General features: G+C 34.2%; 1 protein-coding gene across 3 annotated transcripts in view; it reads right to left on the bottom strand.

Moving 5' to 3' along the window:
* Positions 1-6419: 6419 nt before the first annotated feature.
* Positions 6420-18257, bottom strand: part of LOC126748299 (synaptic vesicle glycoprotein 2B) — a 99404-nt gene continuing 87566 nt past the window's right edge. For all 3 annotated transcript variants that reach the window (XM_050457430.1, XM_050457431.1, XM_050457432.1), the window contains 4 exons: positions 16997-17542; positions 8453-8715; positions 8233-8392; positions 6420-6863 (listed from right to left, as the gene is read on the bottom strand). In XM_050457430.1, coding sequence (XP_050313387.1) covers positions 6680-6863; positions 8233-8392; positions 8453-8715; positions 16997-17542 — 1153 coding nt within the window. In that variant the 3' untranslated portion in view covers positions 6420-6679. The remainder of the gene's footprint in view (positions 6864-8232; positions 8393-8452; positions 8716-16996; positions 17543-18257) is intronic.

Below are 18257 nucleotides of genomic sequence, written 5' to 3'. Positions count from 1 at the left end.
ATTATATTTTTTTTTAAATACGTGCAAAAGCTTTTTAAAAAAATGTCCCAACGAGAATATTTATCATCTTTCACAGCCCATGAATTATTTTTGCACTATTGGATTAATATTTTCTTCATGCCAGTTGTGAGTTACTTGCAACTTATTCATTATCTCTGGCAAAACAGGCTTCTTCGGTAAATGCCTAAATTATTTGAAAATTAGTCGAATTTTTTCAAGTTTTCGAAGTTGATAAGCTATTCTGATTTTCAAAAGACCTTTGATAGAGTAAACCACAATATTTTGCATCTCATAATATTTTGAATACTTATAAATGACATATCTTCCCTGTTTGAGATATTGCTTAATACAACGTTCTACATTTTGCTGAGAATATGACAGAGCTGATTTGTTATATTGTCAACCGAAATCATCTCAGTAACCTGGGTGATTTAACTCATAGAGCACTCAAAACACTATATTCAAATACCTTGTACATTGTCATATATTTAAATTTCACAATAAGTCACTATAGGATATAATAATGGCCCTATTTATTAATCCCGGTTAGTCCACATTATGCTTATTGATCTAAATATGTTTAAGTAGCCTGCACTATTAACAGATCTGGATCTTGCTGGTTTTAATTAATCCTTGAATTCTTAATGCATGTTTATAGATCAATATATAATACTTGGATATTGGGGTGAAAGTTAACAAAGTATGACATGGTAGTCATTTGTGAGTTACATATACGGGATGTTCCTAAATATCACGTATATACGGAAACAAGTAATTTTTATTTAATAGTCTTATAGAAAGAGTAATAAATTATGGTTTTTGTGGTATTTGCCTTAGATAGGGAACAAGTAATACGATGTATTGCATTTATTATTTAACAGCTGAAAATGGCGAAACCACTTAGTTAGTACAAGCAGTTCACCAAACTTCGTCATGAATGAACCTTAACCGAATGTTCCTGAAATATTGCTTAAGAAATATTCACGGAATAGTCTGAACACATCAGGAATATTTCAGTTTTCTGATTTTTCAGTTTTTCAAGTATTTTATATTTACATGCAGAAAACTTAACACAATGAAAAAGTTCCTTAAGCAGAGTAACTTAAGTCAGTTTTATTCAAAAGTAAGTTAACGTAAGGTAATTTGAAGTCATTTAGGTAATATGGGAGTTGGGAAAATCATAAGTTGAACTCACAGTGGATATCTGTGATACTGACCCTAGTCAATGCTTCGTGTGATACTACTTTGCGCCTAGCTTGAGCCTACTTCAGTAATAATCTGATGGCAGTAGTATGAGTTAAGTTTCGGTAGAAAACTCAGATGAGGAGAAGCTGGTATTCAATTATAACTTTGCAGGTGCAGTTAAGTCTTCAGTATTGCAGCAGTCAGCTTGTGGTTTCAGCAGAGTAGTCCTTCCAAGTAAATGAAACTTGCAGTTTTCTGGCGATAAAAAGGATTTATCCCCGAGTACTTTCTTAAAAAAGCTAGAAGAACTCCCTAAAGAGATACTCCTGGGATCCGATATAGATCTTTTTATTGGTAAAGCCTATTAGTTTTATTTGGCCGTGACCACTCGGGATGAATTTCTTGATTTGCTTCGTAAGGAATTCCAACCTTGTAATTATAACGAGAAACTTTTGATGAAATTTGTAAGAGAACTCAAGGGCAGGATAAGATTATTGGTATTTATTCAGCAGTTATGGCTGGGTACTGCAGGATACTTACTTGTCCGAGGAGGCTAAACTTAAAATTTTGCTTTAAAACCTTGCACCTTTGCATCAGAAGCAGCTGGTATTATTTAATGTGACTTCTATAATCCAATTACGTTCCCTGCGATGCCTCTTAGAGGACAGGAGAAAGTTTTCATCGTCGCACTCATCTATGCGTAAGAATCTTCATGCGGTTCCCAAGCTCACAGCTGTTGTTGCCACTCTGAATGTGAAGCAGGCCGAGGTTGTACTGAGTACCGGTAAAGAAGTTGTGTGTTTCCGGTGTAAGAAGCCTGGTCATCTGCTTCCGTTGTAAGAAAAATATCTTTACTGTCAGGACTTGTCCGAATTGTCAGTCGGGACACGAAGTAAGGCGTTCCTAAGCCTGAATAAGTACTTAGGTAGCGCTCATAATCGGCTTGAAGCCATACTCGATTTTGTACTTGATCATGGCCAAAATAATGAACATTCTTATTTGCGAATCAATATTTCGGGTAAAAAGGCTTTAGGTCTTCTTGATCTTAATGAGTGCTTCACGAAACATAGGTGGTTCCAGTTGGAAGCTGATTGAATCGCTCTTTATGCGCCTCACTACTAGTGAGTCTACGACTTATACTGTAAGCATAGGAACTTCTGAGATACCAATGTGTGTTAGAGATCTTACCCTTGTAATAATTTTAAGTATATATTTTTAGATGTTGTACCCGATCTTAGGTGAGGTAAATAGTGTTTTTCTGATTTACATGATATTGCTCAGACAGTGTTGCCAAAATAGATAATAAACTGGGTTGCACAGATCAAGTAGAGCATGTCATCATTACTAAAACTATGCCTATCAATATTATGTAATAACCATATGATTTATTTTATGATCCATCCCGTCTTTTCTATTTATTTATACCCTCAGCTATACGGCTCCATATATAGCGAGAACTGCTCTTCCCACTGAAAATGCCTCTCATGAGTCTCATGTGAAATGAAACCATCAAGAATCATTGGTAGAAATGTATTCCCGAAAGAAAATTTCGTTGAAGGAATTGCTTAACTTTGAATATAGCATCCACTCCAACCCAGCCCAACCCATACTATGACTAAAGTTTAAATGTTCAGAGATTTAATGTTCGTCTTTAGCAAAGCCTATAAGCATTCTAATAGTAAGTGTCCAGGAAAGCCTCTTATAGTAATCTAATACCTGTATAGTATCCTTATTAAAAATTCTAGTTTCTACTAAATATTACGAATGTTAAAAAGTAAAGTAAGCAAGGATAGCTAAATGAGATAGGTTAACAAGTAGAAAAGCAGAAATATACAATTTACTTGTTCTCTCTTGCTCATGATTGTCATGCCATCTCATAAGTCTTTAATAAATTTTATTTGGTTTTCTAGTTGTCGTGCTCTTATGCAGCCAATAAGCACAAACTTAACAACCTACCCTTTTTTAATGTTCAGTAATATTCAGTGGTCTAGTATTATGTTATTGGGATTTTCAATTTCTATATTTCTATGAAGGATCTAAGCGATAACATAGCACGGGGCAAAAGGTTCTGATAAATGTGAAGTGTGCTTTATTATTAGCAATTGATAATAACTGTGACTTTGGACTTACTAAGACGTCATAAGGCATCAATACATTTCTGAGGTTTCTTAATTTAAGTGCAAAAAGCTGCTTTTGGCAAAAATTGCTTGTTAATGCGACGCATTTGGTCAAGAGCAAATGGTTTTTGTGTTTAAATTATAATTTACTTTTTACAGTCAAAAGTGAATTTATAAAACAGGAGCCGACTCCAATAGCACCGTGAGCAAAGTGTTCACGATGCGATCGTGTGGTCTCAGGTTCGAATCCTGGCATGGGCATGGTTGTTTATGTTTGTCTTATAAAAACAAAGCACTTATGGTTCGGAACCCACATTAAACTGTAGGTCCATAATAAACAACAAAATTGGGCGGCCGTCAAAATACGACGCGAGTCCATTGTAATTGAGGAAGAAGAAGAAGAAAACTGCAGGAAAAACGATTTGTGCGTATTCAGAGACTAGAAGTGATGCAAGACCTCTGGCCATACATTTTTTATACATATTTTCAAATGATCCAGACTTCTATAAACACTTTTGCTATTGAATAGCTGAAAGTTAATTTTTATTATTGTGCAGGAAACGATTTTTTGGCCAAAGGCTAAGCATCATTAAGAAATGTTTATAGTTTCTTAAATTAACTGAACATATTTTTAAATAATTCAAATATGTATCAACATCTTTTACCATTTACTGACCGGACGATTTATGCATAGAATTACTATTAAATTTTCTTAACTTTCTTAATTCAAAGGTCTGGTGATGGGGAAAATTAAGTGGAGGGACGAAGCTTCTGAACACGCACTACGCGTTTTCAGTGCATATTTTTAAATGGTTCAAAATATTTTCAATATCCTTTACCCTTTCCTAGACGAAAGTAATTTTTTAAATTATATTAAATATGCCATGGATATACCAGGGTTCGGTTATAGGTTTATGTTCAACTGGCGACATATTCCACACGTACCCTGTGAGAATCCTCGTACCTGCATTCTATCTAAGAATGTGCGATGCGTTCCCGTCACAGATTTTTCCCCCTCTCTACAAGAGCTTTTTCTGCTACTATTTTGCCAAATCTAATCATTTGGGAACAGACCTGGTAGGCTGCTCTGCCTACTTTCCCATAGAAATTGTTCTACTTTTCAATTTGAGCAGTTGTCAAATGTTGTAAAGACTTGAGTCTTCCACTTCTCATGAGCTGTGATTCCACTTCGGATCACGGCCTTTGGAAATGTGGAGATGAAAATCCAAGGGGACGGTTTCTGGTTAACTTCTAGTGCTCTAAAGGCCTACATCTACTCACACGGGGAGGTGCAATAGGGACCAATCATTTATCGATCTTATGATATATTCACACAGCACTGTGAACTTTTTTGTCTCATGGAGGGTGTCCATTGAGGTTATAATGTCGGACCATAGGCACATCCTATTTGAGCTAAAGTAATATGCTTGGCGATGATTGGGACCATTTTCGAGAGGAACTAGTAGGTGGTTTTGTGAGCAAGCCAGCAAGGTACACCCTTCCGGCGGACACTGAGATTGGAACTGTCAACCTGACTCATGCGATAGTCGCGGCATTCGAGGTCAACTATTTACTCAAACGGAGACTTGCAAACGCTAAGAATGCTTGGTGGAACAATAGCACGGAGAAACACCGTGACACTACGCGCTTACTCCTTCGCAGGGAAGAGTGCTCCAAGTTTGCCACTGACTAGGATGCGTTCAACGCTCAAAATTCAACGATGTTCTGGTATTGAAATAAGGTCGCTGTCACTTCCAGATGAGGGATCATGCTACGCACTCATTTTCCAACTCGTCTTTCGATTGCTTTGCTTCTCGGGCCCCACTTCGTATTGAATACGAGACTGCTCGAAGGATAATTACCTACAAGAGGGTGAAATAAGCAAAAAAATCATTACATGACAGCATCTATGGGTTATATTAATGCCTTCTACGAAATGGGTTAGATGTACTATTTCCACTTATCGGAAGACTATTCAGAACTGTCCTTGATCAGGGCTACGTCCCAAAGTTGTAGCGAGTCTTTATCCCGAAATCAGGAAAAAGCGACTATACAGCTCCAAATCGTACCGACCAATTAGCCTGACCAGTTTTCTGCTAAAGACAATGGAGAGGCTGATTGACCGAAATGCATCTCGATCAAAAGGCTACTGCATGTGCAACAATACGCCAGGTGGGCAGATCGATGGACCTGACCTTACACCCCCTTGTGGAAAAGGTGGTAGGGGCTCTAGGCTAGCTCTAGCTATAAGGCCTGCCTAGATGCATTCCTAAATATTAAAGGGGCGTTTGATATGCGATGGCTAAGAACCCTGTTTAGCGAGTTGGATAGAGGCAACAGCGAGGTTGTCAAAATGTTGGCACCTAGAGGCTGCCCGCAGGGAGGATATTATCCACAACCTTTTGGTGCCTAGTGGTTGAAAATTTCCAAAATTTCTCGATTTAATCCCAAATAATTTAATTTAATAATTTTTGTAGTGATGCACGCACAGTGCATATTTTTAAACAACCTAAAATTCAATCAATGTCATTTACCCTTTATTAGGTAATTATTAAAATTGTACTAAATACGCCTTATGCGTGGTCAGAGGATGCTTCACCAAGGTTTCCTATTATATATCTATTAAAATATAAAAATTATGATAATAGCAAGAATTTCGTGGCCATTTTATTTTTTTTAATCAAAAATCTTGATTTACGAAAAAGAATCCTCATAGATGCGCTATTTTCAGCTTGATTAGAATAATGCATATAATCTTTCTTGTTTAGAAAGATGTTTGCTATCGATTGGTATAATAATATAAAAGGCATCCCACCTAAAAAATAAATATACCCTAAAATACGATGTTTAATTATTTTTTTTTGCATTACGTTAATCAGCAAGAAAAAAATACCTGAAGCTTGCTAATTTAAGCGTCCTTATATTTTTAAGGATAAGGAAGTTATTAGCGGTCCAAATTTTAGTTTAGGCACCCCGTCTAATTTTGAATATGTGATCACTTGGAAGGACAAAGTGGTTCGAAATTCATCAAACTTTTGTAATGAAATCTCCGAACAGCCTATTTATACTAAAATATATTAATTTAACTTAATTAAATATAAAAATAAAACACATAGATGAATTCGCAAAAATATATATTACATTATATATCATCTAAAGTAGTTAACTACCCAGATAAGATAAAATAGAAATTTGAGTAAAATAAAATTCTAATACAATTATACTATAGTTTAGTATATTAAATATTGCTTAAAACATCCTATGTTTTTAATAATACATTTTTAAAACTGTGATTTTGGTTTATGGTACAATAAAAGTTCAATTATCGAGAAAAAAGTTAGTAAAACTAAACCTTATCGAATGTATATAAAATATTGTTAATGAAGAGGTTCCTTCGTAGTATTTGGTAACAGTAGGCACAACAACCCTCCACTTATTAGTAGGGCAGCTACGATAAATGTGGGTGCAGGGCAGTACATATCAAGAAGGGTTGCAATTACAATATTACCAATAATTCCACCTAATCTTGCAGCAACCATTGATATAGCTATACCAGTAGCCCTAAAAGAAAAAAATCAGTAATTTAATTAAAATTAGCAAACATTTTTAGCTAATAGTCAAGGAAATTGTAAATTATGTTGCAACAACGCATCGAGATTTATGCAAAATTTAACAAGACCCTGATTTTCCTCTCTTGAATAATGACTGGCCCATATTCAAGACTGTGTTTTTTCTGTTTAAATCCAGTTGGTAATATCTCAAATTTATGGGACATTTAAATTTGGAACCTTAATAACTTTTACGGCACTGAGTTTGACTTTCAGAATAGTTAATAACGTTCAACCTCGACCACCCTTCTTAATATTTAATTTTATTTTTACAATATATGATCTACTATAACCACTAAGCCATTGATAAACGAATCTGTCATAACCGTTGAAAAGTATGCAATGTTGCCAAGGAGCAAATAGATATCGTTTATGCTCTATCTTTCCACTAAGTTGTCTTAAAACCATAGCAAAAGATAATCGCCACTTATTAATATATTTTTTATTCAGCGATGTTACGATTTTTGTGAGATGTTCATCAGGATATGGCACCAAGTATTGCCTCTCAGTTATTGCAGGAAAGCGTTGAATAAAGAAGTTAGTTATATTTCTGAAGCTTTCTCAACGATATTGTCATAAATATATCACCATCATGCAATACCACAAAATTTGCCGTTAATAAGTCCAGGCAGGAAGTTGACATATAGTAGAAAGAGAAGAGTTTTTAAGTAACTCCCAATTTAATTCTGAGTTTACTTGCGATTATTTAGTTAAAACTGGATAAGTTTTATGCATTTGTCACGGATTCCAGAAACGACTGTGTCAAAGGTCTTTGAGAGATCTGAGAAACACGCAATTTTTTTTATATAACTCTATGACGAATGGAGATTGGATTTTAGATAGTAGTTTTTTTATGTCAGTCTGAGCTTCTTTTTTTATATAATGCACTCATTTTTGCAACATTGAGTTCATTTGAGAAGCATTCAACTATTTACAATAGCTAAAGGATTGGATATACAATATTCTCAATGATGTGAACTTTTGGGTAAGTGCCTTTAGTATGTAATCTGGAACATTTATTTCAATTTTCGCAAATAACGTTTAGAACTTTTATAGAATAGAAAGTCAAATGTGTTTCGAAGATTATACTGTCCAATTGCCCTCATAAAAATAAAAAGAGACGAAAATCTATCAATTGGAGATATATTGGCCTAGTTGAGTCTGATTGGTCTTAAGCAGAGTCATCCATTTCTAAGATATATATCTGCGGTTGCATATGCTGTGTAATGTGTATGCAATATTAACTTATTACAATCAGAATAACAACTGGATTAAACTAATGAAAAATTCATGCTTTAATGATTAATAATGCCTTAACTTACCTGAGGTTTGTTGGAAATATTTCTGTGATTAAACAGTCCAAAGCGGCGTTACCACATGATATGACACTGCTAAAAGTAGCTGATACTATAAGGTTCTGAGTTTTGTTGTAAACGAAATACATGGAAGCTGCGCATGTACCAGATGATAAAGTACTGAATACTGAAATATACATTTTTAGGTTAGCTTGTTATTAGATTTTTTAATAAATTAATAACATACCTAAGAAAAACTTCCTTCCAAGTCTGTCCATCCCTAGGACAGCTATAATGTTACTAGGCAAAGCAGCTGCTACAGTAATTAAAGACTCCATGAATACGGATTGACTTATTTTATCATTACAAACAGCTCCATCTTGCTGGCTTCCCATGTTCACCACAAAATTAGTAACTTGACAAACGGATGCTGTTTCGTTTGGTCTCAGATGGCTGAACTCATCAAATCGGTTAAATAGCTCAGGGAACCACATCATTAAGCCATAGTAACTAAAATGAAAGATATATTTTAAACTAGTTTGTTAGAAAAGGGTTTTATTATTTCAAGAGTGCTCTACTTCTTGCATAATATGGCAACAATGCCAACGACAGGTAGTAAACAGTCCGCCTGATTTGTAGCTGCAAAAACTTTTTGGCTTATTTTAAATGTTCTACTCGTATACAGGGTGTTCGAAGAATAGACGGAGCTATTTCAATAGGTGATATAAAAAAATATGAAAAAAAGTTTCTATAAACATGGGTCCGGAAATGCAGAGTTTTCAAGATACAGGGTGATACATTTTTTTTTAAATATTAATTTTTTATCTATATTAATTATTTTTCTAGGAGAACTGACACTCGTCAATGTCAAACCTCCATGCAGAAATGATTTTTTGTTTTCCAAGGCACCTGTGATTTTTTCACCAAAAATTAATAAACCAATTTTGTCCAGTGGCATGCAATAAAACGGTATTTATTTTTTTTGTCAAAATGTTGAAAAGTAAGATACGAAAAAAATACAAGAGGCAAAAAAGTTGTATTTTCAAATCCTATTTTAAACAACAAATATTAAAATTGAACAAAGGCAGTGGCGTAAATTTTTTTGCCAATAACATTTGCTAAGATGTCCCCCGGGACGCCATTGGACCTTATAATTTTAATCTAATTAGGGCTTAATTAGCCTCTTAATACAACAAGTAATACTGCCAAATTTCAAAAGAATCGAGTAAATATTTTTTTTAAATATTTATAAAAAAATAATAATTTTAAAAAAATTTATCACCCTGTATCTTGAAAACTGCATTTTCGGACCCATGTTTATAGAAACTTTTTCTCATATTTTTTTACAAGGAATTACCCATTGAAATATCTCCGTCTATTTTTCGAACACCCTGTATAAGGTATATACTTAATGCATACTATTTTAAGATCTTTGTTCCATTCATAAAAAGACACGTTTGAATGACAGAACCAATATTTTGAATAAGAAAAGCACGTTCTTAATTTACTTTTTTTCGCAATAAATATCTGGTCAAGAATGGTTCATCTAAAAAAATAGTTTAGACGTTTTCAAAAGTTTATATTTCTAATACGAAAAGCAAAAGAAACTAAGAAATTATAATTTTAATAAGAATAAAATCGTGCGTATTAGAAATTCAAGAAAACTTTATTGTTTCTTACTATTGAGTGTAGGAGTATAAATATAACTAGAAACATCTTATGACAAAAGTCTCCATTGTCCTTAAAAGATCCAAGAAAACATATGAAGGAATGATTTCTAAAGGAACAAGTATGTATTGGAAATTTAAGAAAATTATAAAAACTTTGAATGTTTACCAAATTGCTCTTATTTGCTATTTATAAAAGGTGAAGAGATATAAAGAAACGCCTGAGGTCAAAAGTCTTCATTTCTATTAGGAGAGCCAAGAAAAGATATCAAATAAGAATTCCTATAAGAGCATATGTGTATTGGAAATTAAAAAAAAAATTCTTTCCAAGTTAACCAAATTGATTTCTTCGCCGTGATAATAATAGGTCGATCGTAATACGAGGGTGGTCCCAGAAGTACCCGACCCAAGAAAGAAAAACCCGACCAAAACACGAAAATTTTGGAAAAAAATGTATTTATTTTTCAACATAATCTCCTTTCAGCTCTATACACTTTTCCCAGCGATGTTTTATAAGTTCGATACCCTTTTTATAATAAGAACTGTCTTGCGACTCGAAATAGCCATTAACTGCAGACATCACTTCTTCATCGTTGGAAAATCTTTAACCACTGAGCCAGTTTTTTAAATTTGGAAACAGAAAATAATCTGAGGGGGCTAAATCTGGCGAATAGGGTGCATGAGGTAGCCATTCAAACTTTAATTCGTTAATTTTGGCCATTGCAATAACGGATTTGTGAGCTGGTGCATTGTCTTGATGAAACAACACTTTCTTCTTAACCAAATGCGGCCGTTTTTGCTTGATTTCTTCGCTCAAACGTTGCAATAAGTTCGCATAATACTCGCCGTTGATAGTTTTACCTTTTTCAAGATAGTCAATGAAAATTATCCCTCGCGCATCCCAAAAAACTGACGCCATGACCTTGCCTGCAGATGAAACGGTTTTCGCCTTTTTTGGAGCCGGTTTTCCCTTTTGAGTCCATTGTTTTGATTGTTCTTTTGTCTCAGGTGTGAAGTGATGGACCCATGTTTCATCCATGGTTACGAAACGACGCAAAAATTCTGCTTTGTTGCTATTAAATTTTGCTAAACACTCAATTGAAACATCTTCACGACACTGTTTTTGCTCGAGTGTGAGAAAACGCGGCATCCATCTTACACACAGCTTTCTCATGTCAAAATTTTCAGTTAATATGCGATGTACTGCACTTTTTGAAATGCCTACTATGTCCGCTAGCTCGCGCACTTTCAGTCGACGATCATCCAGTACACTTTGTGAATTTTCTTTAAAATTTCTGGAGTCGTCAGCTCATTTGGTCGACCACTGCGATGCTCGTCTTGGCAGCTCGTACAGCCTCGTTTAAATTCTGCTACCCAATATTTTACTATTGTTAACGAAGGAGCAGACCCACCCAGAGTAGAATCCAGTTCAGCTTTTATATTGGTTGGGCTGAGGCCTTTCAAATAAAAGTATTGTATAACATAACGATAACCAATTTTCTCCATTTTCACAAATTCATTGAAACCGTTCACTATTGATGGCTGCCAAACAAATACTAAACAACGTGGCGTCTTCAAACTTGAAACATATGCTTTATAGATTGTATACTTTCTAATACACTGATATTTTTCAAACTACTACCGACATCTCTAGGTCAGGCCGGGTACTTCTGGGACTACCCTCGTACATCCTAAAACAATCACTTTCTAAAACTGGCTGGCTTTATATTTATAATATGGCGTATAGGCATTGAGCAGACCGTATTTATAATTGCAAGTTTCTGATTGATGATCTGAAGGCATTTTCTATAATTGTCTATTGTGGCATTTGTATCCTATATTATAAATTTTATATAATTATTTGTAGTAATGACTTGGTCCTGAATAGCCAGCCTAAGGGTTTCATCCTCAGTTTCAGGAAAGAGGTTTCCATTTATCAACCATCCATTAGATGCCTCTTTATATACATATGAGTGTTTGAGTTTCTTCTAATGTCTTTCATAAAGTTCTTTTTGGGACCATTGTTCTTACTTCTGCGCATCAGAGAGAAATGATAAATTCACGGAATTACTTACCACGTTCAAAGGCGAGTAAATTCTATCAGACATTAGAATAAGGGAGTGAAGTTCAGAATTGCAGAATTGCGATTCTTTCGGGTTAGTCACCTGGTTTGCGAGCAGATTGTTGATATCGATTAATCCGCGTCCATCCGATTTCTCGTTGAATGATGATTGTATGACTGAGTAAACATAGTGCGTGTATTGTCCTTTGGATCTCCTATAGTTTTGTATTACTCGATTTGAGGATGCCGAAAGAATATGTCAGAACAGGGAAAGCATATGTATTGATGGCAGTAACTTTTGACTTCGACTGTTTAGGGTTGAAAAGTCTAGCCTGTTTAAAGCTCAAATACTTGTAAGTTGCACCTATCTCTATTGCTAGAATGATATCTTCATTGGAAAGCTCTGTACCGCTATTAATTACATTCCTTTTTCGATGTTAAGGAGAGACCAAAGACCAAAGGCCATATGGATATTGGTCGAAAGAGTGTTGGGGATTTTAAGAAGGTCCTTAATCTGTTTCTTGATTCCTGCATATAACTTTATATCGTCCAGATGTAAGAGATGGAAAGTCTTATAACTGATATTTCTATTAGCTTTATTGTTAACCTGTGCCATTTACCATGGTGGAAAGAGGGTTCCAAGCAAAACAGAATCAAAGCGGGCTGAGGGGGGTCTTCTGGAAATATTCCTCATCATACGAACTGTTTTGAATATAACAATGAAGTGAAGTACGGCGCTGAGTCAGAGTCATTGACAGGAACGAGATGAGCGTTTAATGTTTATGTATAACTACAAGACATAAAGAAGCCACGAGTGGGGAATACTATCAAACGTCTTTTCGTAATGTACAAGTGCAGTAAATATCTTTCGTTATTCTGTTTGAGCCTGTTTAACAGAATCGATAGTAGGTTGTTTTTAATATTTTTAGTTGTTTTGTTATAAGTTATTTCTGTCATTCCGTTAAAATGTTATGGTCAACAAGTCGATATACAGATCGTGTTTTCGTTCGTTACTTATAGGAAACCGCATAGAGGCGAAATTTTGCAACGTCGCGCGTGTACGAGTGCCTGCGACAGAGCACCGCCCCGGTCGGCCCGAGGACGGGATTAGCAAACATCTGACTTTCGTGGGAGCTGCGTCGTTTGGCGACAAAATGTCCCAAAATATTACGCGAAAATCTAGGCATTTTTAAAATATTTATTCTAATGCGGGTTTTACAAACATGACAATGTGTAAAACCCGCGTAGAATTGTAATCTTAAAATGTTTAATATGCTGTGTTTTGCATAATGAAAATTAAAGCGTTATTCTAATAAAAAATAAAATATCAACTCTGATACAAATATAATGAAAAATCAGAAATAAAACTCTAATAAACAAACTTAACAACATATCATTTTTTAAATAAAAGGCTCAAATAAACCGTCTTCTTTCACTAAACAAAAACTTAACCTATCGTAAAAGCTATTTCGCACCTCCAAAAGAGTTTCAGGTAAGGCCGTCGTCCCACCAAAGATACACGACAGCGACGCCACATCTCCACGATGTCGCCAGCGTGTATCTTTCGTGTCGAACCCATGTATCATTTTGTTCCCACCAACGCTGCGCCGAAGACACATCCAAATGCGTGTCGCCTTCGTGTTGCCGGGAGACTGGACGTGTCAGTTGCGAAGCAACATTCAAGCTGTGTGTTGGCGTTTTTTTTTTCATTTATCGAAGTTTTTTTTTTGTTTATAATGGCACAACGAAATGCTGAACTGGATTTTAATGAATGTCTGTGCAGCTTCTTAGCAGCAACAAACATTTTTTTTAAATTTTTCTCAATAAAAGTATGCACCCACTATTTTCTTTTTTTTGCCTTTTTATTTTTTTTTTTGCATTCCGCAAATACCAATACATTGCAACCACATCCTCGTCTTCACTCGATGACATTTTGAACTAAACTGAACAACTTAACGTAGGAAACACGAAACGCGTGTCTTTGGTGGAGCAACTGCATGTCGTTTGAATGTGTCCAGGCGAAATCGTATCGCCTTCGCGTCACCGTCGCGTATCTTTGGTGGGACGACGGCCTAAAATGGAATTGGCACCTTCGACAATTTTAATTCGCAACTCCTCTAAATCTGTTGGCCTACTAAATTCATGCTTGTAAATGGTCTGCTTAAGGTAACCCCACAGATAAAAGTCATTTGGAGATAAATCTGGAGATCTGGGAGGCCATTTAATATCGCCAGTCCCACTAATAAGGCGGTTAGGAAAAGTATTTGTTAAAAATTCTTTTACCTTAGCCGCGTTATGAGCAGGACAGGCATCTTACTAAAAATAAACCGATCCCAGGTCTACATCAGATAGGATTTGAATGGCAGAAAGAACTTGGTTTTGCAGCAATTCAAGGTACTTTTCGGCGTTTAAAGTGCCATCAATAAATGGCCCTATAACATTGTCGCCCAAAATACCTGCCCAAACATTCAATTTCTGAGGATACTGGGTACGAAACTGAAAACTTCTGTGCTCGTTTTCCTGAGACCAATAACGAACAATGGAAGGATTGTGTTTGCCATGTAATGGAAAAGAAGATTCATCAGAAAACAAAATATTTTTTAAAAAATATTCGTTTTCATATGCCTTTTCCATCATGGTTTCACAAAATTCCATTCTTCGCCACTGGTCTTCAGGAAATATTTCCTGAGTTTTTGTATACTTGAAACATTTATACCCATATTTTTTCCAGATACGAGCAACAGTTTTATTGCTCATTCCCAGTTCCTCTCCAACACTTCTAGTGGACCGTGTCGAATTAAGTTCTAGGGCACTGTAATACGTAGCTCACGATAACACGATCTGTATGTTTTGGGTAAGGCATGACGTTAATATTTTATGAAGATTAGATCGAAGTGTTTTATTATTATAATTATTATTATTATATTGAAAGTTTAATATTGGCTATGGCAAAAGTCTTCACTTCCATTAGAAAAACCAATAAGAAATAAGAAATTATGAAGAATAATACACCTGTTTATTTGATTTTTAAAATTTTTATTAAGTATAATATTAATTCATCATAACTGTCATAACATATATGTCATATCATAGCAGAACATATATTTTCTCAATATTTTTTAACTTTTTTAGAACTAATATAGAAGAAAAGAGAGATATGTATATAGCGGCCATCTATATTTTGACTGAAAAAACGGAGACTTTTTCAGTAGAATAATTGTAAAAATAATTCTTATTTCAGTATTTTTTTATATTCTGCAAGTGGGGAAAGGTTTTTTGGCCTGCAACCAGCTAAATGTTTTAGCATAATGCAGTTGATTGCCAAAATTAAAAAGTAATCCAATCCCTCACATTTACTTAATTTTTTTTTCTTTTATACCTATGCTAAAGAATTATCTTTACCTTCTTTTAATAACTTCACTTATTTGCCGGCTTAAATTAAAAAAGTTATATTTTTTTAAATTAAAATGTGAACAAAATAATAATACGAATGTCCTCTAAGTAATTAAAAAAATTTAAAAATGGCACTAGTTACATTTAAAAATTCACATAATTACCACAGTAATATATTTCAAATTACTGCAACAGTTATTAACTAATACATTAATGACTTAATAACTAATTTATAACGTAAAATGGAAAATTTCATTTTCTGTTTAATTTTTTAATTTTGTAAAAGATGTTTTTTTAGTGATTGTTTATTGATAATGAATTTAACTGAGTTTTGCGTAAAAGATTATGTTTAAGTTTAGGATGTTTAGTTAAAAAATATTGTTTTATTGTTATTTAATTGTTAAATAAAACAAGTAAAAGTAGTTTTAGAAATTAGAAAAAGTTTTTGAATTGTACTGATATATTATCCACTAAAGTGGCAACAAAATATACAAATATTAACACGGTAACTGCCTCTGTAGATATGCTTTTAGGTCATGTTCGGCCATCACTTATTACTTGCTTTTACACATAATTAACGAAGAGTTTAAAAAAAGAAACAATTATGTTTCAATTTATATTTTTCCTGGCACGTATATGGTACACGCGGCCTACTGAGCTAATTTGGGTTAACAAGGCGTGGCAATTAGAACATAAAGAATTATAAACAGCAATGGGAATTTTTGAGGTTAGAACACAAAAACGTGTTTGCGTTTCGTTTTTTACAACCGAAGAAATTTATAAAAGTGTTTGGGTCGGCGTTTAATTTGTTTTTAGAAACTTTAGTTTTTTTACTGTATTTTATTTATTTAAAAATAAAACATTCGTATTACTACATTTTTAATTTACACTATCTACTTATGCATTTTACTCTCCGTAAAATTAAATAGTTGTATGACTCAGAATCGGTACACAGTTTTAAAATAGAATTTCGAGGTGTGACACGTATATGGGTCACGCACTCCTGTAAAAAAATTTCTGCGACGTTTCCGTACGTCTAAATTTTAAATTAGATACACCCGAAAGACATTAATTAAATTATTGGAAATTTCAAGCTTAAGCTCTGTATAAAAAAATCTTTATTAGAATATAGTTTTTATTAACTACTTAAATGCACTAAAATGATAAATAAAAAATAGTTTTAATAAATTAAACATTCATTAAAATATATTTTAATACATGTTTTATTATTAGTCCGAGTTTCCACCATTGGATGTAAAATAAATTGTATCTAGTTGTGTATAAATTAACCTGTTATCAGTGTAAATAACATTGGCAAATTTCATCAGGATTGGATAAGAAATATTAAAAATTTTAATAAAACACCGATTTTTTGTAAAATGAGCTTATCAACCTTGCTGATCAACCTCCAATTGCAAATTTCAAGAAAATTAGTTAGGTTAATTTTATGCAATAGAACACATTTAATTTGTTATCATTTAAATCAAAATGTCTGAAAAAGGCGTTTTTGTTCTTAAGTACGGTCCTATAACATCATATTAAAGACGCGCGCCGATCATTTAGCGCACATCGGTGTAGAACGCGGAACGACAGGACCGTAGTAGAATTTTTCTTTAGTACAATTATTTACTTATTTAATATTTAAATTCATGTTTTAAATGAGACTTACCCGATATGAAAAGTGAAGTTAATAGTAATTGAAATCATGGTAAATTTCAAAATGGGAGTGACAAACAGCTGCTTGCTATTATCCATGATGTTAGATATCATACCGCTAAACTTGCTCTTCTTAACTTGTAAAGACTTTTCATCCAAAGCTCTCTGATATTCCTCTTCCAGGATCAAATGTTTTACGGGATAATCTTCTGCGTTGTTACCGGTATTTACATGATAAATATGTTTGAAGATCTCAATCGCTTCTTCACTTTTACCCCTGGTTAATAAAAACTTGGGGCTCTCTGGTAAGAAGCACAAAAGTATTGCGACAACAAATGATGGCAGCGCCATCACGATGAGAAATATTCTCCAGGAATTGTATACAAAGTACGGAGTGGTTACTCCGATTTTGGCTGGAATTATTAACCAGGCTAGACCAGCCACGAATAAGTTGCCAAGTGTCCAGAAAGCCGCCATAAAACTTAACATGGACCCTCGTTTTGATTTTGGTTGAAATTCTGCGAAGTATGGCCAGATTACTGGACCGCTGCCCCCCAATCTAAAATAAAAAAAATGATGGTTATTTGTCTGTATAATTTTAATTTTAGAGTTATTTAAATGAAGTTAATTTACAAGACATAAGAAAACTGGAAAGTTTATTGAAATCATAATTATAAAAAGTTGGATCCATTCATTTTCATATTCGAGGCCTTTTAAGGTTGACCGAACAGCTGGCAAATAACGGAATATTATAAATTTGACCTCAGATGGTTTAATATCTTCTTATCTATTGAGATACCCCAGTCCTGCCAGTTTAGTTGCTTGAAAGCATCTTAAAGGACCAAAATCAATAATTTTGTAGATAGCGTATCCTCTTATCGTATGCCTCTTTGTATTTTGTATATGTGTATATCGTACATGAGGCTGGATTAGTCTTGTATTTGAAAGCGATTGCAATATCGCTCAATGTCAACCGTATCAAAGGCCTTTTGAAAATCTACGAACGTAAAACAAATATCCGAATTATATTCAATCGCTTTTCCCACTAAGATCCTCATTATCAAAAGATGTTCACACGTGCTATACTGTTTTCTAAGACCGGCTTGTTTATATAGCTGGTACTGATCTAATTTATTGGTCAGTCTGTTCATAAGAATTTTTGTCAATAGCTTGTGTACTTGCCATAATAATACAGCCCTTCCGGAAGAGATATCAATAAAGTTGAAAATGATTAAAATAATATAGATCTTTACTGCTTGGCAACATTGGCTGTT

Source organism: Anthonomus grandis, chromosome 22, assembly GCF_022605725.1.
Source record: "Anthonomus grandis grandis chromosome 22, icAntGran1.3, whole genome shotgun sequence".
NCBI lineage: Eukaryota > Metazoa > Arthropoda > Insecta > Coleoptera > Curculionidae > Anthonomus > Anthonomus grandis.
The sequence above is the reverse complement of the archived record's forward strand: the minus strand, read 5'-3'. Positions and strand labels throughout refer to the sequence as shown.